The sequence below is a fragment of the Mirounga angustirostris genome, unplaced genomic scaffold (assembly GCF_029215605.1).
Source record: "Mirounga angustirostris isolate CCGP_5_RB_7025 unplaced genomic scaffold, mMirAng1.0.hap1 SCAF_12, whole genome shotgun sequence".
NCBI lineage: Eukaryota > Metazoa > Chordata > Mammalia > Carnivora > Phocidae > Mirounga > Mirounga angustirostris.
The window spans coordinates 41829350-41853555 of record NW_026991720.1 but is presented as its reverse complement, the minus strand read 5'-3'; the positions used below and the strand labels follow the sequence as shown (position 1 = coordinate 41853555).

The window sequence follows — 24206 nt, the reverse complement described above, 5'->3', positions numbered from 1 at the left end:
CATCAGTTGCATATAACACCCAGTGTTTATTACATTATGTGCCCTCATTAATGTCCATCACCCAGGTACCCCATCCCTCCCACCTCCCCTCCAGCAACCCTCAGTTTCCTATGGTTACGAGTCTCTTATGGTTGTTTTGTCTCCCTCTCTGATTTTGTCTTATTTTATTATTCCCTCCCTTCCCCTCTGATCCTGTTTTGTTTCTTAAATTCTACATATGAGTGAAACCATATGATAATTGTCTTTCTCTGACTGACTTATTTCGCTCAGCATAATACCCTCCAGTTTCATCCATGTTGATGTAAATGGTAAGATTTCATCCTTTTTGGTAGCTGGGTAATATTCCATTGTGTGTATATATATATATATATATATATATATATATATATATATATATATATATATACCAGATCTTCTTTATCCATTCATCTGTTGATGGACATCCAGGCTCTTTCCATAGTTTGGCTATTGTGGACATTGCTGCTATAAACATTGGGGTGCAGGTGCCCCTCTGGATCACAACGTTTGTATCCTTTGGGTAAATACCCAGTAGTGCAATTGCTGGGTTGTAGGGTAGCTCTACTTTTAACTTCTTGAGGACCGTCCATACTGTCTTCCAGAGTGGCTGTACCAGCTTGCATTCTCACCAGCAGCATAAGAGGGTTCCCCTTTCTCCACATCCTCACCAACATCTGTCGTTTCCTGTCTTGTTAATTTTAGCCAGTCTCCACAGTGTAAGGATAGAGGGAACATACCTCAATATCATTAAAGCCATATACAAAAAGCTTCCCACAGCGAGTATCATTCTCAATGGGGAAAAACTGAGAGCTTTCCCCCTAAGGTCAGGAACACGATAGGGATGTCCACTATCACCACGGCTATTCAACATAGCACTAGAAGTCCTAGCCTTAGCAATCAGACAACAGAAGAAATAAAGGACATCCAAATTGGCAAAGAAGAAGTAAAACTCTCTCTCTTCGCAGATGACATGATACTTTATGTGGAAAGCCCAAAAGACTCCACCCCAAAATTGCTAGGTCTCATACGGGAATCCTTAAGGAAATTCTTATACTTCCAAGGCTCCAATGATCATCTGTATACAGATGACTCCAAGTTTATATTAGACCAGAACTTTCTTCTTCCTATATATGTCCAGGCAGGTAGCCACTTGACACTTCCACTTTGAGGTCTCCCAGGTACTTCAAACTACCGTAGCAATTCAAACCTGCTACTTTTAAAATGTTTTTACCATTCAAAGAAACTCAATTACTTAAGCCAGAAACCGGTGTTACATGACTTCACTCTCCTTCCCCTCTCCCATCAATCCATTACCAAATCTTGTCAATTCTGCTTCCAAAATCTCCCAGATATCTGCATTTTCCAGTTATCCGTCTTGCAATCAGCTGCTGAGAGAATAACAGTCTCCTCTCTGGCATCACTGAACCCACTTTTGTCCTTTACTAGTATCTTTTCCATATAACTGGCAAAATAATGTTTTTAAAATGTTAACTTGCTAAAATTCTTCAATGAGTAAAGTATAAAATCCTTAGCCAGCAAGTGGTCTTTTGTTTTCTGACTCTTGCTTACATTCCCAGCATCATTTCACACCATTTTTCTCTCTTTCTCTCTCTGCACCCAGAAGTCTAGCCTTCTTTCAGTTTTCTCTCGCCTTGGGACTTCTGAATATTCTGGTTCCTATTCTTGAAACACTTCTCCCTTACTCCTAACCTTAGCAATCTCATTTTCTTATTTGTAACACCCATCGCATTGTAACTACTAATGCTCTTCTTATGTGTAAACTCTGTGAAGGTGAGGTCCGTGACTACCTGGGGCATCTTGATCCCAACAGTAAATACTAACTTATCACTCAGTGACAACTTAATGAATATCATATATGCACATATATACAATTAATGACAACACAGCAACATTTTAGAAAGAAACATGCCTTCACAACTTTGAACTTCATTTAAAGGTTCTACTCTGGTGACATTCCAGCAGGTCTTAGCTTCTAGCCCAAATAAATTCATTATTCCCACAAATGTGCGATACCAGAAGGCTATAATCACCTACAAAGACAAAAACAAAAAGAGGTGATGGAAGAAAAGATCCTATCTTCATAATAATAATTTTTCCAAAATACTATTTTATGATGGTTTCCTTTGACATTATAAACTTTGACAAATTTATTTAAGTCATTTCATTTGGAAAACAGTCATTTTAAAATTATATATATATACATACAATAAACTAAATTTGTATATTACTGATTAGTGCACATCTACAAAAATTTGTTATGATCACCATCTCTGTAGTATATTCTTTGATCAATTCTACATAAAAAACAGTAGCTGTAAAATAAGTAAATAGCTTATAATTAAAATATGATGGTGATTAATAGGAAAATACAATGATTTACAGGAATATTTCATAACATTTCATTTATTGAATTTATTTGCTTCACAGTCTAAAAAATATAAAACCAACTACATATGGAATAATAGCTCCTGTGCCCATTAAAACTTTGACCAAGCAGGTGTCATTAACCAATTCTTCCCATTCTGCAAACCACTTTGTGAAGTTTAAAGACAAAGGAAAAGAACAACCATAGAAAACTACAAACAAAATGGTCATGCCTGGGAGATTTTTTTTTAATAATTTATAGATTTGGGAAAAATAAAGCAAAATCATTGGGAAAAGAATAAAAAAATAAAGAGTTCAAAGTGAAAAGTGAAAACCACCCAGAGCTAACTATTTTTAATATTTTGGTGATCATCCTCCCAGTCTCCCCCTTGGTATATAAAAACACATAGCTAGATCCGGTATCCTATAATATTATGTAAGATGTTAACATAATACACATCACCAAACATCATAAATATCTTTCCATATACAAAAAGTGTAAATTCATTATTTTATCACTTACTCTTATAAACCTGACCTTATACAAAAAAATTGTAATATATTCTTGTGTATTTATCATCCATGTACAAAAACTTACCACATTAAATGTATGTACTAAATCTAGAATTGTATTCCTTTCTGAGAGATAGTTTGATATAATAAGAAAACACTGCTTTAAAGTCAGAATTGAACACAAATTCTGACTCTGCAAGTTATGGTTTGATATCCTGAAGTAAATCCTTCAACCTCTGAATGTTGGCCACCTCATCTCTAAAATGATGTTAATAATAACCACCTTGCAGGAGTGATGAGGGATTAGAGCTTACATGCTGGCATATAGTTAAGCATTAAATGCTTTGCCTTTTCAAAATACATTATTCCAAACTTAACACTTTTAGCTTTGGGTGAGAAATTAATCTCCTTATGAACACAAAAAGTATGGACATTCATTTCAACACTGAAGTAACATATAAGGTTGCAACCATATCTAGATCTTCTCCATATTGTATCTATGCAATGTGAAATAAGACCGAATGATTCCTTGTTGCCTCATCCTTTATGATACTATTTACGTTATCAGATTACTTTTTCATAACATCAAGGAGACTGAAAACTGCTAATTATTCAATATCTTTGAATAAGTAAAAGGAAAAAATTAGCTAATGTCTTAGAGAACATAGTTAGAAATTAATGGAACAAGAAACGATTTTACTAAAGTTCTAAAAATAACCCTAAAACTAGTGTAATAAGCTAAATCCTCATCTTATACACACAGAATAAATCAACATTAACTAAAATTGAAGATTCGAGAAATCGGTTGTCTTTTAAATTTTTGCACTTACACTAGAGTCATACAGATAATCATCAGAGGAAATAAGAACAGAAGAGTGTCTCTGAAGGTAAGCTGGGATATAAAGAAAGCTGGTGCAGAAAACAGCTTCTTTCATCTTAGAACTTAGGTCTATACTATACAATTGTTACTACTAAAAATTACATTGAAAAATACTTACAGAAATAAAAAAAGGGGGGGCACCTGGGTGGCTTAGTCACTTAAATGTCTGACTTTTGATTTTGGCTCAGGTCATGATCTCAAGGTCGTGAGATCGAGCCTCGTGTCAGGCTCCACACTGGGCATGGAGCCTGCTTAAGATTTTCTCTCTCCTTCTCCCCTTACCCCTCCCCCACCTCTTTTTTCCCTCTCTAAAAAAAAGGAAAAAAAGAAATCTGGGAAGCCCCCAAGTACTTGGAAATTAAACAACATAATACTAAATATCCAATAGATCAAAGAGAAAAATCAATGGGAAATTAGAAAATAACTTGAACAGAACAAAAAAATGAAAAACAATATATAAATAGTTAAATAATACAAATTTCTGCTTTGGAGAAGATGGAGTAGACGTACTTTCTGCTATTTCTTCTGGGAATTATATAAATCAAACATAAGAAGACCCTGAAAGGTAGAGAGAAGGCAAACTACCTAGGGATCTTAGGACCCAAGGAACAACATGGTGATGAGTTTCCTGGACTTTCCTTTTGCCTCATTTTCTCAGATTTGGAGTTAAAGAGCCTGACAACCAGAAACACCAATGGGTTCAGACACAAAAAAAGACTGACAAAAGCCTGTTCTCTCTAGCTAAAGGACCAGGAAAGTGGCAGCCTAGGAATACATAAAAACTTTATAAACAATAATCTCTCCCCTCACCCAAATACCACAGAAAACAACAATAACAACAACAAAAACCCATATGGTCCCCCCAATAAAGGTCAAATTGGGAACTAGACTTCAACCTTCTCTAAGCTTTTAATAAGTCATCTCAACTCACCCACTAAAATGTTGTTAAGAAAAAGCCAAGTAGGACGCTCTCTATCCCCACGGTGTCAGTACAGACCATGTAAGGAGCCTGGACTTCTACCCCAACCAGCAGTAAGTCATCCTTTCCCCTTCCCAGTGTGGTAGTGTAAGAGAAGGCTTAGTGAGGAGTCAGGGCTTTCATTATCACCCAGGGGTAACAAGGCTATCCACACCATGGTGTCTACAGAGATCAGAGTTGGTCAGAACTCTGATCCCACTCAAAGGTAACGAGGAATACCTCTACCTTGGGGTCAACAGAGGCCAGGAGAGAAACCTGGACTTCGATACCCAACTGGCAATAACAAGATGGCAAACGTCGTCCTTCCTTTGCTGGAGTGATGCCAAAGAAAGCCAGCTAAAACTAAGGTTTAAATAAGATCCAGTTTCATAAAATAATGATCAAATGTCCATCAACAAATGGACATTGATGTCCAATATAATGAAACTCACTCATCATATCAAGAACCATAAGGATCTCAAACTGAATGGAAAAAAATCAAGAGATTCCAAAAATGAGATGACAAAAATATTAGAATAATTGCTCCAATGAGAAATTATGAATGTACTGGAAACAAAAACCCAGAAAGTCTCAGGAAAGAAACAGAAGATATGAAAGAAACAAAAATTTCAGAACTGAAAAATACAATAACCAAAACTAAAACTCAATGAATGAGCTTAACAGCTGAATGAAGGGATAGAGGAAAATAATCCATGAACTAATAGACAAAGCAACAGAAATTGCTCAATCTGGGCAACAGAGAAAAAAAAGATTTGAAAAAAATAATAATAATAAGGTTCCCTAGGGACCTCTGGGACTATAAGAAAAGATCTAACATTTGTTATCACTGAAGTCTTGGAAGGAGAAAAGAAAGAAGAAACCAAAGCTGAGCAAAACAAAAATAGGATAAAACCAAAGAAATCCACACCAAGACACATCACACTTTTGGAAAACTTTTAAACATCATACTTCTGAACACTTGTGAAAACTAAAAAAATAGATAGATAGCAACAAGGAAGAAAAAAAAATCTTATCTAAAGAAGAAAAACAGGGTGCCTGGGTGGCTCAGATGGTTAAGCGTCTGCCTTCGGCTCAGGTCATGATCTCAGGGTCCTGGGATCGAGTCCCGCATCGGGCTCCCTGCTCCTTGGGAGCCTGCTTCTCCCTCTGCCTCTCTCTCTCTCTCTGTCTCTCATGAATAAATAAATAAAATTAAAAAAAAAAAAAGAAGAAAAACAATTCAACTGACAATAGATTTCTCATCAAAAACCACGAAAGGCCAGAATAAAGTAGCATAATTATCAAATGCTGAAAGAAAAAAACTGTCAACCTAGAATCCTATATCCAGCAAAAAAAAAAAAAAAAAAGTCTTCAAGAATTAAAGGGAGTTTTACATGAAGGATGAAACAAAACTAGTAAAGTATGTTGTTAGCAGACTTACCCTAAAAGAATAGCTAAAGAAAATTCTCTAAACAGAAATGAAATTATAAAAGAAGGCATCTTAGAACATAAGGAAGAAATTTAAAAAATGGATAAAATAAACTTCACTTTTCGAGTTTTTTAAAAATAAGTTTGAAGGCTAAAAGAAACATCATAGTACTGTCTGATGTGGTTTTAAATGGATGTAGAAGAAATATTTAAGATGATGATGTTATGAAGGGAGAAGGGTAAAGAGATGTAAAGAGAGGTAAGGTTTCTGCACCTCATTTGAACTAGTAAAATGAGAGCAGGAGTAGACTGTAGTAAGTTATGTACAGGTAATATACATAATATAGTGAGGTCACAGGGCAAACTCCTATTCCCCATATTGGAGACTGACAGGCAAATTGAGAGAATCACAACTTAGTGGAACATAAACCCATGAGCAAAAACCTCCATGGGAAGCAGTTGGAGAGTAGGGAAAAGCTAAACTATAATTGATAAATTGCTGGAGGCATAAGGTAGACAAGTCTGAGAGTCAAAAATTCCAGGGAGACCCCATAATAGGGGAAATGCCAGCACATTTATGAGTTTTACTTCTAGGAGCTCACCAGGCTCCTACAGCGAATATCAGAGAAAAATCTCCTGCTTTTGGCAAGGGGTAGTAGAAAAATGACCATTTTGAAATACACCAGAGCACTCTCTTCTTCTTAACAAAGCCTGCCTCAGGAGAAATTATTTTACTAGAGCCTAACCTACTAAGGTTTTATCAGAGCCTAACAGAGAGGGAAGCAGGGAAATACCCAATTCCAGCCCCTTCTAGCCATCCTGTTGCACCTAAGCAGGAGAAAAAACCTGAGAACTTGTGACATTCACAGCCCAGAGGCACAGGTTCATAAAAGACTGACACCTAGTGAGAGGATTACAGAATACTTCCTTTTTTTTTTTTTAAAGATTTTTTATTTATTTATTTATTTGAGAGAGAATGAGATAGAGAGAGAGCATGAGAGCAGGGAGGGTCAGAGGGAGAAGCAGACTCCCTGCTCAGCAGGGAGCCCGATGGCGGGACTCGATCCTGGGACTCCACGATCATGACCTGAGCCGAAGGCAGTTGCTTAACCAACTGAGCCACCCAGGTGCCCCCAGAATACTTCTTACCACCACACTACTAAAAGCCTATTTACAGCAGTTCTTATTACTCAGGACATCAGGTCCAGCTATTAAGAAACAATTACAAGGCATACTAAAAGCCAAAAACACAGCTGAAGAAATAGAACAAGCATCAGAAACCAGACATGGCAGGGATGTTGGAATTATCAAATTGGGAATTTAGAACAACTATGATTAATATGTTAAAAATTATAATGGATAAAGTAAATAGCATGTAAGAAAAGATAGGTAATGTAAGCAGAAAGAAAGAAATTCTTAAAAAGTACCAAAAAGAATTGCTAGAGATCAAAAACACTGTAACAGAAATCAAGAATGCCTTTGATTGACTTATTAGTAGACTGGACATAGCTGAAGAAAAATCCCTGAGCCTGAGTTTATTTCAATAGAAACCTCTAAAATTGAAAAGCCAAAATAAAAAAGACAAAACAAAAAAACAACAACAACACGGGGTGCTTGGGTGGCTCACTCTTTAAGCCTCTGCCTTCAGCTCAGGTCATGATCCCAGGGTCCTGGGATCAAGCCCAGGTTCTGGCTCCCTGCTCAGTGGGGAGTCTGCTTAGGCCTCTCCCTCTGCCCCTCCCCACCTCATGCTCACACACATGCTCTCTCTCAAATAAATAAAATCTTTAAAAACAAATAAACAGTAACAACAAAAAACCCCTGGAATATTCAAGAACCATGGGACAATAAAAGGTGTACCATACACATAATGGGAATACCAGAAGGAGAAGGGAGAAAGGAACAGAAGAAATATTTGAAATGACTCAGGAGTCCCTCAAATTGATGTCAGATACCAAACCACAAACCAGGAAGCTCAGAGAACACCAATCAGGATAAGTGCCAAAAAATGACACCGAGGCATGTTGTATTCAAACTACAGAAAATCAAAGATAAAGAAAAAATTCTGAAAAAAGCCAGAAAAAAAAAAAGACACATTACTTAATGGGAGTAAAGATAAGAATTACATCTGACTTTTCCTCAGAAACCATTCAAACAAGAAGAAACTGGGCTGCTGCTATATTTAAAGTGCTGAGAGAAAAAAAACAACTTAGAATTCTGTATCATGTGAAATTATCCTTTAACAGTGAAGGAGAAATAAAGATTTTCTCAAACAAAAATTGAGGGACTTTGTACAAAAGTTCTTTAGAGGGGACAAAAAAAGATATAGATCAGAAACTTACATTTCCATAAAGAAAAAAGCGCATCAAAAAAAGAAAAGTGAAGATAAAAATAGAAACTTTCCTTTTTCCTACTCTTAATTGATCTAACATATAAGCTTTGTTCAAAATAGTAATAGCAACAATGTATTCAACTATGTATAATTATGAATGTGTGTATGCTTGTGTATAGGTGACATGAATGACAGAAAGGATTCAGGGGTTGGGAGGGAGGAATTACAATTATTTTGTTATTATAAGGTACTGACACTACCCAGGAAGTGGTTTAATATTATTTGAAAGAGGTCCTGGATTAGTCATAAATGTATATTATAAACTCTAGGGCAGCCAAAAAGTGTAAAAAAAGAATTATAACTGATATCCTAAAAAAGGAGAGAAAATGCAATAATATAAAAGCTCAATTAAAACCACAAAAGGCATAGAAAGAATGGAAGTAAAAACAGTAAAAAGAACAAAGGCAACAAATAGAAAATAGTAACAAATATAGTAGATATCAATCCAACTTTATCAATTATCACTTTGAATGTTAATGATATAAATGTACCAATCAACAGATAGAAATTGTCGAAGTGGATCAGAAAAGAAGACCCAACCACATGTTATCTAAAAGAAACCAACTTTAAAAATGAATACACCTATACATTAAAAGTAAATGAATGGAGTAAGATATACTACACTAAAACTAATTAAAAGAAAGTGGGAGCAGCTATACTAATTCCAAACAGAGCAGACTTTACAATAAGAAAAGTTATCAGGGGTAGAGAGTGGTATCACATAATAATAAAGCAGTCCATTCTACACAACATAATCCTTAATGTGCATGCATGCATCTAACAACAGAGCATCAGTAAAATTGATATATCTCTAGCCAGCCTGAGGAAAAAAGAAGACATGAATTACAAATATCTGAAATGAAAGAAGAGGACGTCACTACATATCCCATGGACATTAAGCAGATAATAAAGGAATAATAAAAAAACCCTTTGCCCAAAAATTTCACAATCTGATGAACCAATTCCTTGAAGGACACACTCTTGCCAAAACTCACATAAAAAGAAACAGACAATCTGAATAGGACCATATTAAATTTAATTGATAATTAATAACCTTCCAAATCAGAAAGCACAAGGCCCAGATGGGGTCACCAGTGAACTGTACCAAAGAAAATATACCAGTTCTCTAGAATCTCTTCCAAAAGATACAGCAGAGGCAATACTTACGAACTCATTTGTTGAGGCCAGCGTTATGCTAACATCAAACCAGAAAAAGGTATTATAAGAAAACTACACACAATATCTTTCATGAACATAGATCCTCAAAAAAAAAATTAGCAAATCAAATCCAACAGTGTATAAAAATTATACACCCTGACCAAGTGGGATTTACTGCAGGTATGTAAAGCTGGTTCAAAATTTGAAAATCAATTAATATAATCCATCATATCAACAGGCTAAAGAAAAAAAATTACAAGATCATATCAACAGACCCAGAAGAAGCAATTGACAAAATTTAACACTTATTCAAGATCTTAAGAAAACTCTCAGTAAACCATGAATAGAGGGAACTTCCTTAACTTGATAAAGAATATCTACCAAAAGCCCACAGCTAAAATCATACTTAATGATGAGAAACTTGAAGCTTTCCCACTAAGATCAGGAACAGAGCAATGATGTCCCATCTCACCACTCCTGTGATGAGACGACTCAATAGAGGACAGGCTAGTTATCACAAAGGAGCATGTGGAAACTTCTTAGAATTATGAAAATGTTGTATAATTCAACTGTGGTGGCTATACAATTTTACACATGTGTCAAATGTATAACTCAAAGAACGGTACATTCAAAACAGGTGCATTTTATTGCATGTAAGTTATACCTCAACAAAAATTAAATAAAAAGTAGCCAGAGACAAGATATGTTCAGCACATATATTACTAAGGATTACTCTACAAAATACATAAATTTTGCCAACAAATCAGTAAGAAAACAACTACCAAGTAGTGATAAAGATTTATACATGTTATTGATAGAAGAAAAATCCAAATGACTATTAAACATGAAAATATTCTTAGCTCCACAAATAATAAGGGAAGTACAAATTAAAATAAACAGTATATCACACCCATTAGAAGAGCAAAACCAGAAATTTTGATAAACTGAAATCTAATAAGGATATGAGGAAAAATAAATACTCCTACACAGCAGTGTGAATGGCTACATTTGCTTCAGAGAGCAATTTAGCAATATCTGACAAAGTCAGCAAAATATATACTCTGTAACACAACAATTCTACTTTTAGAATATCCTACAACAAATCTTGCACATATACACAGTTAGAAAACACATACTAGAACATATGTTTTGGAACTATTTATTATTTAAAGCCTGGAAACAATATCCACGAGGAGGGAAATGTATAAATAATCTTGGAATTCATAAAATGGTTAAAATTAAAGAAAAAATATACATATACACAGCATTCAAAAATATAACGTTGAGGAAAAAGTTATGGAGTGTTTTATTCAGTATAAGAGCATTTATGTGGATTTACAAAAAAATCCTTAAAAATAAGGAACAATGAAAACACATTACATTCATGATGATGATACTTGTGGGAATGGGAAAGGAGCAAACTCAACTGGAAGCAAAACAAAGATGACTGACTGTATTTATAATGCTTTAAGATACCTGAAGCAAAAATTACAAAAGAGTAGCATTTATTCATTCGAGGTGGTTGATCACACCTTTGCTTATTTTCTCAAAGTTTCTGTAATTTTCAACATTTCAAAATCAAAAAAATAGTAATTTTAAAGCTATAAAATAAGAAAAGTCTAAGAAGCACTAATCTTTAAAAATGTGCTAGATTCTGTGATAACTTAAAAGTAGTGCATACCATGACATCAAATTAGCATTTATCTTAAGAGTTCAAAAACTGAACTTACTAATTTTTTGTCATTGTTCCAATTTCTAGAATCTGCAGACTACCATAAAATCCATACTCTTTTAGGCTAAGCATTGGAAGATATTCATAGACCTCTGACTATGTGACTAAATAAATCTTGCTCTATTAATGTAACTCCAAGGTCACTGGTCTGCTCTTAACTTTCAGTGCTCCTTCATGAGACCAGTATGTCCATTCACAGGGTCTCCAAAGCCAAGAGACCACCTCCATTTAGAACACATTTTGCTCTTTCCCATTTGGCTCCTCTGATTATGCTGGTCATTACTTCCACACTAAGATTCGTTTCTTTGACTTTATGTAAGCATAGTTTCTGGGGTCTTTAAAATTTAGGAGAGGAATTTTTGATACTCATACAATCAATAAACCTTAAAGGTTCCCTCCTTTTATAAGGAGGGACATACAGTGTCACATACAATCAATAAACCTTAAAGGTTCCCTCCTTTTTATAACATCATTGTACTTACTATTTTTATCTGATACAAACGGATCATTCTACAAATATTTTCCCCCAAATGGTACTCACCTCTGGATAAAGGTGGAAGCGTTTCACTGTATTAATTACAAGGGGATATTCAGTGAGCCTGTCGTTCATTATCATCCACAGTCCTTCCAAAAATGAAGGTGCTTCAATAATGGTCTTGAAGTAGGAATAATAAAGTCCCTTAAAAATGCACAAATTGTTGATGTAATTAAATATGAACATTTTTAGAACAATTTCTTCTGAATAAAAGGAAAAGGTCAATAATAAGACTTCCTAATTTCTCCTTGCTACTGCATTCTTGGGCTCAAAAAAAGGCATGCCTTTTCAGGTTATCACTGTGCTATACTTTCATACTTTCTGTATGTTTGAAAAAGAGTGGGAGGCGTGGTTAAATGCTTTAAGGAGTTTTTCTGACCATGGCTTAAAACATGAATACAATATATTTTTAGCATCAGCATGCCTGATTTTGCCACATTACGAGAGATGCCTAGAGGCTGAGATCTGATGAATTCTGGCATAAATAGAGATGTCTTCATGTCCTTGTGCAACTTTGTATATAGATAATTACTTTTTTTACACCTCTTAAGAAATAACATGCAATGATCATAAGCAAAAATGAGACAGAACTTAATGCTTGCAACCTACTTCCTAGCTCCATCTAACAGCTCTGCACATGTCAAATGTTATGTCAAAATAAATGTCAATTGACAGCTGTTGTTCATGACACAAATGCAGTCCGGAAAAAGGGATTAACTTAGTGTATTATTCCAGCACAGGAAATAATGACTTTATTAGGCCAGCAAAAGTGCTGTTTAGTTCAAATTCAGAGATTAACAAAAGCATGTGGTTTCATATTACTTTCTTCATCAATTTCCTGCTTTTTTCCCTAAAATCTAAAAGCAAATAAAGGGCCACACTGTTTGTAATACATGCTCCCAAAAACATTAGAAACAATCTTTAGCTCTACACTCATTCATGCCTCTACAAGGACTTGGTTTTAACAGATGAAGCAATGCCAGCGGCTACTAAGTTGAAGTTCTGCTTTAGCTGACGTCTGAAAGAGCTTTTCCTCATATTTTTGATTGGTAAATATGAGGGCACATAAGGATTGTTCCTCTCTGCTTAGAAGGATAAGACAATACTACAGCAAAAGGATATTTAATATGTAGAAGTCTACATTTAGAGAAATAGGAAATACACAAATACGCTTTTATTAATAACATCTACTGTTTTTTGTGCCAGGTACTGTGTTAATGGGCTTCATTCATTATCTCCCTTCATAGTCAATAAAATCCTGTAAAGCTAGCATTATTTCTAGACAACAGATGAGATTACTGAGAATCAGAGAGGTTAACTGACTAGCCATCACACAAGGAAGCACAGACCTGCTATCTGAACCCAGTTATTTGTCATCAAAGCCCAGACTCTGCCACAGCTACACAATTTACTTAAGAATATCTTATATGCTCTCTTCGGAAATAATACCTATAAAATACTAAAAATTTAAATGCCATGCAAATGCTAATGTACCCATTTTCTCAAAGGATTAAGTGGGATATTAGGGTGAGATTTAAAAAGCAGTGGGTGAGGTACCTCCATTAGACAAATCTGCAGAGACAGAAAGTAGAACAGAGGTTATAAGGGGCTGGGGACAGGGGCATGGGGAGTTGGTGTTTAACAGATATAGTTTCTGTTTGGGAAAATAAAAAAGTTCTGGAGATGAATGGTGGTGAGGACAAGCAATTTCTGATAACATTCAGTACCCCTATACCACTTCTTAAATGTTGTCTTTGCTCTCCTTCTTCCCTAGCTATTCTAATTGATCTTTTTTATATTTAAAAGAAGTCTGCATTAGAAAAGTAGAGTATTAAAAAAAAAAGAAAAAGAAAAGAAAAGTAGAGTATTGAGGTAAGTAAAAGAATCCTAAAACCTTTTCTATTTACATAATAAACCTAGGTTATAGCTTGAGAAATAGTGCAGTTCAACAAAAATTCATTTCAGTTCCTAATAAATGTCTACCTTATAGTCTTACTGTTCTTAAACTACAAATTAATTTATTATAAGAAACTAACCATTTCAGTTCGAAAAGTCATCTCCCGTTCTAAAGATGATAGGTGGGAAAAATGACGATCATTTTCAAAAAGTGTTACTAAATGTATCCTAGAAAAAAAAATGAAGCACCATATTCTAAGAATAAGAACATTTCAAAACCAGTACTAAAATAGTTAACTAAGTATTAAAGTACAAAAATCATAAAAGGAAAAAGAATAAATGAGATAATTTTATAATTTGCATATTTTTAGGCATTTATGATTTCGTGTAGCACACAGCTGAAATTCCTTAACTCCTTGGTTCTTAATCGTAATTGTTTACTAAAACTCCTGTGGTATCTCTGCCCCTTCCACTCTATGCCTCTAAATCAAAGTTTAGAAAAAACTTAAAAAACCAAGTTTTTAAGTTTCACAAGTGATTCTATTGTAACAGTTTTGAGAAATGCCTCTGTGACTGTTGAAAAGCATTTGGAATATAATTTTAAATAAAATTACTTTAGATTAAAGCAGTTTAAAAATAGAATACCATGTAAGGGATCAACTTGCAAGTACCAAAGAACACAGAACTGTACTTTAAGATATTTGATTAGTGCAACTCAAGAAAACAGCTGTAGGCAGTGAAAATGGGAGCATATGTGGTAAGTAAAATTAGTCAGCAATTATGCTACCCTTAATTTACATAGTAGATGCTTTCCAAATAAATAGAAAGCCAAATTCCAAGTATCAACCCTGTCTTCCACTCACCTTGATTCACATGTGAGATATATGCCTGGGTAACAACAGCTATAGGAAATGTTTCTTCCTAGTATAGCCTTAGTTCTAAAGTCAAAATCTCCCTGCAGGGGAGACTACATGGCCAGAACAGCACTGTCCCAAAAGGATCTGATCCCACTCTTCCCAAAAGTAAAAATTCCTGGGTTCAGGTAGAAATGAAAATATATCAGAGGAAAAATATTGTTTTACTTATAATTTTTACAAATAGGTGACTTGTGTAAATTAAGGTACATGTACACACACGCTGAAAGGCTCATTTAATCTGTATTACAACAGCTGAGGCTTTATTTTCATTTCTACCTGATTTCTAATTGACAGGTGTTACTAAAACTTTATTTCTAAGCTAATGTCACTAAGAACACACAATTACTGTAAAATAAGAGTTTAAGATGAAATAAACATGCAAAGTACACTAGAAAAGCTAGAAATTAAAGAAATAAAGTGGTGAATTCTTTGGTAACACAAAAATATTTTAATTCCTAAATACTATTCCTCTAATGCATCCATTTTGTAAATTCTGCTTCACGTGTTTTTTTAAAAAATTACATGTACACAGAATGTGCACAAACACATTCTATACACATAGCAAGTGGCTATTTTATTGTATGCAAACAGCAATGTCAATTTTTAATCCAAATGTTTTTATTTAAAACTGAAACAAATCTTACCAGTGCAAAACTCCCACAAATGCAGCTGGAAAAACAAAAACAAAAGGTCATTAAAAGCTGCTTTATTATAATATACCTTTAAAACAACTATTTCAAATGCATTCCCTTATATGCCTAAAGAGAGAGCACACACAAGGAAGATGGCTAGCTAATTCTCTCTATATAAAATAGGAAAAATTTACAAACAGACATAAAACAAATTGTGAATAGTGTTTACCTCTGGGGGGGGTTCAAAGAGCAAAGGGAAGCTTGGAAGACTATGTTTCATTTACATAACTTGCAAAAAAAGTGATGAAATTATTAATGATTTTGACCTTTTGGGGGGATTTTCACTTTATTCTCTCTTCTCCCTCTTCTTTCTCTATTTCTTTACATACATTTTTTAAAACAAGCACATATATACACGTGCTCAGCTCAATCCTTTCAGAAGTGACTCTAGCCTACAGGCTAGTTCACTCTAAACCACCTTCCCCGTGCTCCTCAGAAATTGTTAAACGCAGGAAGTCGATTCCTCAGCAGCGCAGCTGAAAACCCCTATTTATGGAGTTTTGATTGTTCCCAGACTACTGGGAGATTCATCTAGAGTCGCCCGGTCTGCACCCTATGCATGAGGCTTTATCAGAGGGTGTAGAGATGGGTAAAACAGGAACACCACTGTGGGTATGGGTCTTTCTGAGGAGCTGCAAACACTGTCTGTCCCCTCTGGTGGCTGGGATGCTGGTTTTCAAGGACACCATAAAACTGGGAAGGGGGCACAGGATGAGGCCAAATTAAAAAGCCACAAACCCCATTGTTCTTACACAATTGCAGTAGTGTTTTTGAATACATGCTCTTTAGGATGTTGTGAACCTTTGGTTAATTTATAAAGTTTTGAAAAGTTGATTCTGACAATTTTCCAAGTATTTTTGTCACTATCACAGAGGAGTGAATTTACTCAGCTATTCCTAAACTCCTGCCTCCCCTCCTATTTTATAATAGTACTATTTTATAATAGTACTTCTTCTGGTTGTCCCAAATATACTTGGCAAGTCATTTTAACAAACCACCAACTTTAACCTCTTAAAAATTCAAGAAATTACCTTGACTAACAAAATAAATGTAAATCGATATATTAATAACAATAACAAATTATAATTTTGAAAAAAAATTCCCAATCATGCTTCTCCAGCTCTTGTTCTCCATATTCCTAACCATCCTGGGCTTATTCCTACCACTCTTCATTACTTCTCAGAAGACTTGCTTGTTTTATACCATGATCAGCAAACTACAGCCCATGATCTGATTCTGTACTGTCCGCAAGCTAAAAATGCTTGTCACATTTTTAAAGGGTTGTACAAATACGAAAGAAGAAGAATAAGCAATGGAGACCATATGTGGCCTGTGAAGCCTAAAATATTTACTACCTGGCTCTTTATAGAAAAAGTACATACTCACTACATACGTTAGCTCTTTCTAATATGTAATATACTCTGAACCACTTTGAAATTAAACGTATATCTTCTTTCCCAACTTGAAATGGATGTCCCTTTATCAGGCTTCATTAACTTTAAGATACATACGCCATCCTATTTCAACCATATTTCTATTCTCTTTCTTAGTCTCTAACAATTACATGTACTGGAAAAAAACTCTTAAAAATTATGTTTAAGGAAAGGGAAAAGATCAAATACCCTATAAATCCATCTAGCCTTCCAAAAATCCTCAAAATACTCTTGTGTCTTTCATTCCCTCCCCAACCCCACATTCCACACCTGAAAAAATGGTAAAGTGTAATGATTCCAGTATTCTAAATGCACGAAGCCTCTTCCAAAGATGTGATAAAAAGCATGTCTCCTGACCCTGTATCTGTCAATCTTACCTCTGAAAGTGACCTAGCCTCATAGTTCACTGAAACAGAGATCATTTGATGCAAGCACTCCCAACTTCTCTTATATCTACTTTAACATTTCTCTACATATTAATCCTCATTTTTCTATTCCCTACCATCTCAGCAAAGGAAGTATCTCTTCTCTTTTCCAGTTAGCTTCTCAAATTTGTTCCTGTAATTCCACCCTTCTCAAAATTCCAAGACTTTGTTCCATCAACTATTTCCTCTCTTGGAACCTGAATCTCACCCTCTCCCCAAGACCTTTCTCTACAGCCTTCAATTCTCCTAGGCATTAAAACACTTCCGTTGATCTAAAAGCCCTTCAACCTATGACATATTCTCTCCCCCACCCAACCCATAACCCCATTTGCTGACAAGATTTTTAGCCAGCTTCTTTCTTCTAAGTTCTTACAACTTTTTTTTAAAAAATGACCAGTGACATTTTAGTTAGCAACATCAATGGCCTCTTTAAACTCTTACGTTTTTCAAACCTCTCTGCAGCATCTGACCAGATTCTTGGATTTCTTCATCTTTTATTATACCAACTCTTCCAGTTCTTCCATGCTTCTGACCACTCTGTTTTTATATACTTTTCTGACTTTTCCTTTTCCTCTCATCTCTTAAAACTAAGTATAAGAGGTTTTCCCAAATATCTCTGCTTTGCCCACTTTTCTCTCATTGGGAATCTTAATCTTCAAGTTTTAATTCACTTCTACGTGGATAATTCCCAAATCTACAGTCCTCATTGCTAAACTTTCTCTGTCCCTGTCCTTCCACCTCACCACTTACTCAGCCCTCACAAAATGCTTCCATTGACTCTCACCTCTGTCCTCTCTTCTCCATTCCTGTTGTTGCTACCCTCTCTAAAACCACTATTGCCTGGATTCCAGCATTCAATTATTTTTTTTCTGCTTCTTTTTTCCATCCATCTCCAGTCTATTTCGCAAACCACTGCTAGGCTAATGATGTCACTCTATTTAAAAATTATTCAATGCTAACAGTGTGAATGTACTAAATGCCACGGAATTATTCACTTTAAAATGGTTAATTTTATATGATGTGCATTTCATCTCCTTTAAAAAAATTTTTTTCTTAAAGAATCAATCAGTGCCTTCTACAGAATGAAATTCAAATTCCTTAAACCAAGTTTTGAATTAGATTCTCCACTGCTGGTCCCAGCCAACCTTTTGAACTTGACTTTCCACTTCCTCTTCCTTTTGTATCCTTCCTTTCCACCTTACTTTACCTTTATGTTTTCTCACTTCTTTGACTTCAATTATGCCATTTTACTGGCCTCTAATACTTGTTTTCTGCCTCACACATCCAAATGTTAGGCTTAATATCACAGTTCCAATCCCACCTTTTCCTAAAAGTCTTCTCTGATCTCATTTCCCACCTCCAATCCTAAAGTATTAGTTTGCTCTTCTGAACTCTCCTTAGCACTTAATATACTCAGTCATTATTTCACCCAGCACTCACTGAGTGCCTTCGCTCTGCCAGACACGGGTGCTCAGGAGCTTGTGTTTGGGATGGCAAAACGGCTCCGGTATCCAAGACCATTCTGATTCTTGATGTGGGATGTTACCTGTTGCCGCAATTAGACATCTGATAAAATGTAAGTGTGAATTCCCATCTATTATTCCTCTAGTACTTGTAACACCCCAAATGTGGAGACTCGTTGTTCTTTAACATCAGCAGTCAACTTAGGATGAAAAGAAATCACAACTTACATTAGCAGACATTTCTCTTCGTTTCAACGTGTATCACTAGCCAGTCTGACCAAGGGCTAGGCTCAAATTTGATTCTAATACAACAGCAATAACATTTAAATTAACTCTTAAGCAACAGAAAACGAAGAATGTAAATAAAGAAAAATCTTTCAAGTGCTTAAGTTAGAAGAAAATTCCCCAAATCTAGGCAGTGAAGTTCCACAGCAAAATGAACGTAAATGAGTACTGACATGAGGCAATATATTGTCTAATTTGACCTTATTTCCACTATTAAAGATTCTCAACTAATTAAACCAACACTTTATTTTGCTTTAAGGTGCAAGAGGAACATGTCCGCCCCGGAGAACTAGCCTATCATTTTTACAGCCTGCGATAAATGGCTGCCCTGAGCAAAATGACATTTTGTTGGTGACACAGGGGTGATCACTATGCCCCCAAACCCTGGAAAATGTTTTAAAATAAGAACAAAGGGAGCTGGAATTCTTGTCAGCGATTTTCCCGACCTTGGACCTTGTCATTAGGACTGCCCAGCTTGTTTGTTAAGCTGATCTTTAAGACTCACCCAAACCACTTGAACCCGAGGCTCAGAGGGCATCCTCCGCCCCTGCCACGGGCTCTCCCGGCCTCTTCTGCTCACCTATGCCCAAAGAGGTCCTGCTGTTGACCTGACGTCTCCTCAGCTGCTGCACCTTGTCGCGGAGCTGCTCCAGCAAACAGGTGAGGAACTGGAAGCGGCCGAGAAGAAGGGTCTTCGCGATCACCTCCATTTGCGTGTAGTTCTGCGCGTTCAGATTTCGGGTCCTCCTCGGCGAGTAGTTCCGGGCGCCCCCCGGCAGGTTCCCCCCGCCTACGGGCAAAGGAGGCTGCGAATTTTCCACCTCCGCCTGCGGCTCCTCCATCTCCGGCTCCCCGGCTCCGGTGGCCCGGCGCCGCCGCCTGGACGGCATGGAGCGGGAGGAGGGCGTCGGCTCTGAAGCCGCTTCTTTGAGCTTACTCCTCCTCTGCCCGACCATTTTCTCATGTTCGGAGGGAGCTGGGTCTCTGTCTGGCGCCGGCCCAGCCCAGTCGGGCGAGGTCCGCAGGGGCCTAGCTCGGCTCACAGCCTCAACGACTCGTCCCCGCCACCGTTGCGGGCCGCCCGGTCGTCATGACGACCGGGAAGCCTGGAAGGCGGGGCGTGAGATCCAGGCCTCCCTGCTCTGCTCGTGCGTCCTCCACGCGCACCGCGCACCGTCTCGGCGCGCAGCCCACGCGCACAGCCCCAGCTCTGCGTCACGTGCCTCCCCCAGGCGCGTCGTCCCCGGCGCGGCGCCGGCGCACTGCCCCACGCAAATGCCCGCGCGCACCCTCGCAGGCGGGCCGACCTGTGCCCCGGGGGGCTCCACGGTCCGGCTGGCGGGGAAGCAGAAGGAGCTCTCTCTGATTTCCTTCTTTTTTTCGAGTTCAGGCGTAGCTTTGTTATTTTTACCAAAAGGTTGCACGTCTGGAAGTAATTTAAAGGGAAAGAAATCTTAGTTGAAAGAAAGAACCATAGAAAGAGAGCGAGGGAAGAAAGAGGTGCGCCTCCCACTTTGGGAACATCTCTCTCCCCTCCTATGAACACCTTTGCAATGGACATTAAGTGTCTCCTACATAGAGGGATTGGCCCAAGGCCATAGGCAACATGTGGCAGAGAAGGCTGAGCCAGGTAAGTCTAACCTCAAGGCTTCGGGTTGGCACTAGAGTTGATTGATACCGCCTTTCCCCTTGGAGGGCGGCATTTATAAATCCATTCTTGAAGTATGTGGACCTTGAAATTTAAAGTTATTTTATCAGGCAAAAATGTGTTTATTAAGGAATAGCAGAGAAATGCAATTCAGGACATGCAAGCTATGGGCAAAACGATAGGCAAGTACAGCAAAGGAGAGGAACTTATGAGAAGGAGACAGTTGGGCGGGGTTATTTTGAACAGAAACCCATTGGAGAACTTTAAGAGTGCAGGGTGATGAGGATTTCTCATTGGCGGAGTTGCTGGCTTAGCAAAGTTCTTGTGGGAGATAAAATGTACATCTCTTCCTGTTAGGGCTTGTAATTGAGGATTCTTTCTAGTTCCATCTTCGGTTGTGGTCTGTAATTCACCTCCAGTGGTACAGTGAGGGAGCTCCCCCTTCTGGCCTATAGACTCCATTTGAAATGAGGTTTCCCGTTATTAATTTTCACAAGTGAAAGTATGTGTCCCAACAGTGTTGCTAAGATAGAATTCCTTGGGCATAGAATCATTGTGCTCAGTGCTCTCACCTTCCTAAACCAGACCCTACCCAGCCTCAGAGTCGCTACATAGCCAAACATGCCATAGCAGCTAGCAAAGATGGACGGGGTTCATTGACATTTTCCATGTCCTCTGGCACCGCTGGAGTCCACACCGCTTCACTTCCCATCTGTTTTGAACTCCCTCATCCCCACCTCCCCCATGTGATAATCTATGGCTCATTATGGTCAGATTAGTTTTCCTGATACAATATCCCTCAAAAATATTCATGGTTCCCATAACCCACAAATGAAATGTAAACTCCTTAGCTTGCGCATCAGTGCCTTCAATAATCTGCCCCATTCGGCCTTTTCCACTTCTCTGGACACAGATCTTCCAGTAATTTTGAGTGAGGTGCAAAGCATGAGACTCCGTAACTATCCCTTTACTCATACCAGAAAGCTATTCCCTAGTCCCCTAGCTTTTTTATCCATTTCTCCCTGCGCATCTAATTCTTTCACCTTCCAAGCCCCAGCCCACATTAATTCCCCCTTCTCTAAAGGTCTAAAGCAACTATTGACCATAGTATTCATCTTGTCACTTATTTAAATTCAATAAATACTGTTATTAATTTGTTGTTTCATAAGTTTTTTTCAGGGAGAATTTCTACATTGCTGGCACTGTTTGGTGCTTAAAATATTTTCGCATTTAATTCATACAATAACTTTGTTCAAATTAGAAAACTGAGGATCAGGGCTATAGTAACTTGCCCAAGTTTTAACAGCTAAAAATTGTCCAATAACCAGTTTAAAATGAAAGGTATTTATGGGTGGTTGATAAAAATATGTTACTGAATAAATATGCAAACTCAAAATACCTTATTTTTATGTATTTTAATATTTTTGAGAACAGTAAGTGAAAGGCTATGATTATTTTTTATTAGAGTTATATTAGATTCATAAAATGAACTGGGCAGATTTGCACCTTTTTGCATTGGAACATCTAGTTTGGGAGCCTTTCTTTTTTTCTTTAATCTTTCAGTTTCCTTCATGATTATTGGTCTATTTACATTGTCTACCTCTTCTGGGGTCAATTTGTGAAATTTCTGTTTTCCCATAGACATTTCAAGTTAGCTGAATGCTACACCCTACTCTACCTGAGATTAATATGGCTATGTGTGCTTTTTAAAAAAAAAAATTAGAAATTGCCCGATGAATCTGTTTATCCCTCAACTCTCTGTGATTTTAATAGGTGTGTTTCTTTTAGGCTGTATATTGTTGAATATTTTTAAGATACTCTGAGGGTCCTTGTTAATAGATTATTCAAGTGATTTTATACACTTTATGTTTTTTTCATGAGGGGTGGGCATTTTTGTGGGAAGGAAGGAGTGGCTGCTACTGGAAGGTTGACCAGACGTCATTTCTATGCCATTTTCCTGTAGTTCTGAACTGAACTTTCTGATTTTGGTTTCCTACCCTTCAGTTCATTTTGCCTATTTCCTATGTTACACTTTTTGGTCAGTTTGTTTATTTGTTTTCTGGAATTTCCAGTCGCCTCTTGGATCACTCAGTGCACTAACAGAATAAAACATATTCTTACCCTTGGTTTAGCCCTTGAAAGTACTAATCTGGTCACTTTTTCTATTTAAAAAATAATTTTTATAAGAATGTTCATTGTATTATTATTTCTATTGGTGAAAATTAGAAATAACCTCCACATCAAATAATACATTATAGAACACTCATGGAGTGAAGCATCCCTAAATTGACTAAAGTCATTTGAATATTTAATAATATGGAAAAATACTCATGATATAGTGTTTAAGGTATAAGAAGCAGGATGTATATGATTCAGGCATATAGTCACACATAATTAACTATATGCCAGGTTCCATTTTAAATCTTTTATAGTGGACTCATATGTGGAAGATTACTGTGGTGTGACCTTGAGCTAGTAACTTAGCCACTCTATAAAATTTCTCACCTGAAAAATGCTAAAGCACCTAAAACAAAACACATACTTAATTTAAAAAAATGTTCCTATATCTTGCTCTAGATTGACCATATTAAAAGGATACTGGTCAGTATTACTCACAATATTTTGCTAACCTGGATTCTTTTTCATTAAATTATATTTCTGTATAGTTCTATTATTAGACAGTAAAATGAGTGCTAGATTCATTAGTTAACTTAAAAAAACTGAGAGACAGTTGCATAAATAATTATGCATTTTCTTACTAAGAACCCCCAGTGCTCCATTCAATACGTGCCCTCTTTAATACCCATCACCAGGCTAACTCATCCCCCCACCCCCCTCCCCTCTAGAACCCTCAGTTAGTTTCTCAGAGTCCATAATCATGGAACACTACATCAAAAACTAATGATGTAATGTATGGTGATTAACATAACATAATAAAATAAAATTTAAATAAATAAATAAATAAAATAAAACTAGTTTCTCTTAAAAAAAAAAAAGGAATAGATTTGTATATGTGAGGGAAAACATGGCTGAATAGAATCATGGCACATTTTCATCTTTCTATAACTTCCAACAGCAGTCACTTATTTTACTTAGTTATTTTGGTTTTTTTTTTTTAAGATCTTATTTATTTACTCATGAGAGACAGAGAGAGAGAGAGAGAGAGGTAGGCAGAGGCAGAGGCAGAAGGAGAAGCAGGCTCCCTGCAGAGCAGGGATCCCAATGCGGGGCTCTATCCCAGGACCTTGGGATCATGACCTGAGCTGAAGGCAGACGTTTAACTGACTAAGCCACCCAGGCGCCCCTACTTAGTTATTTTGAACAGACAGTTATTTGAGTTGTATTTTAGCTACATGCTTATTAATGACAATAACTTAAACCAGTATGCCTGATATTTATTCTATGATGAACTGACAAGTAAAATAACACATTATAATTTGATATAATA

General features: G+C 36.7%; 1 protein-coding gene across 1 annotated transcript in view; it reads right to left on the bottom strand.

Annotated features, from left to right (window-relative positions):
• Positions 1-20145, bottom strand: part of DPY19L2 (dpy-19 like 2) — a 92738-nt gene extending 72593 nt beyond the window's left edge. Inside the window, exons 1-5 of the mRNA XM_064575058.1 lie at positions 19691-20145; positions 15457-15481; positions 14036-14123; positions 12006-12143; positions 1949-2069 (exon numbers count right to left, since the gene is read on the bottom strand). Of these exons, the coding sequence (XP_064431128.1) occupies positions 1949-2069; positions 12006-12143; positions 14036-14123; positions 15457-15481; positions 19691-20066 (748 nt within the window). The 5' untranslated portion in view covers positions 20067-20145. The remainder of the gene's footprint in view (positions 1-1948; positions 2070-12005; positions 12144-14035; positions 14124-15456; positions 15482-19690) is intronic.
• Between the last annotated feature and the right edge of the window lie 4061 nt (positions 20146-24206).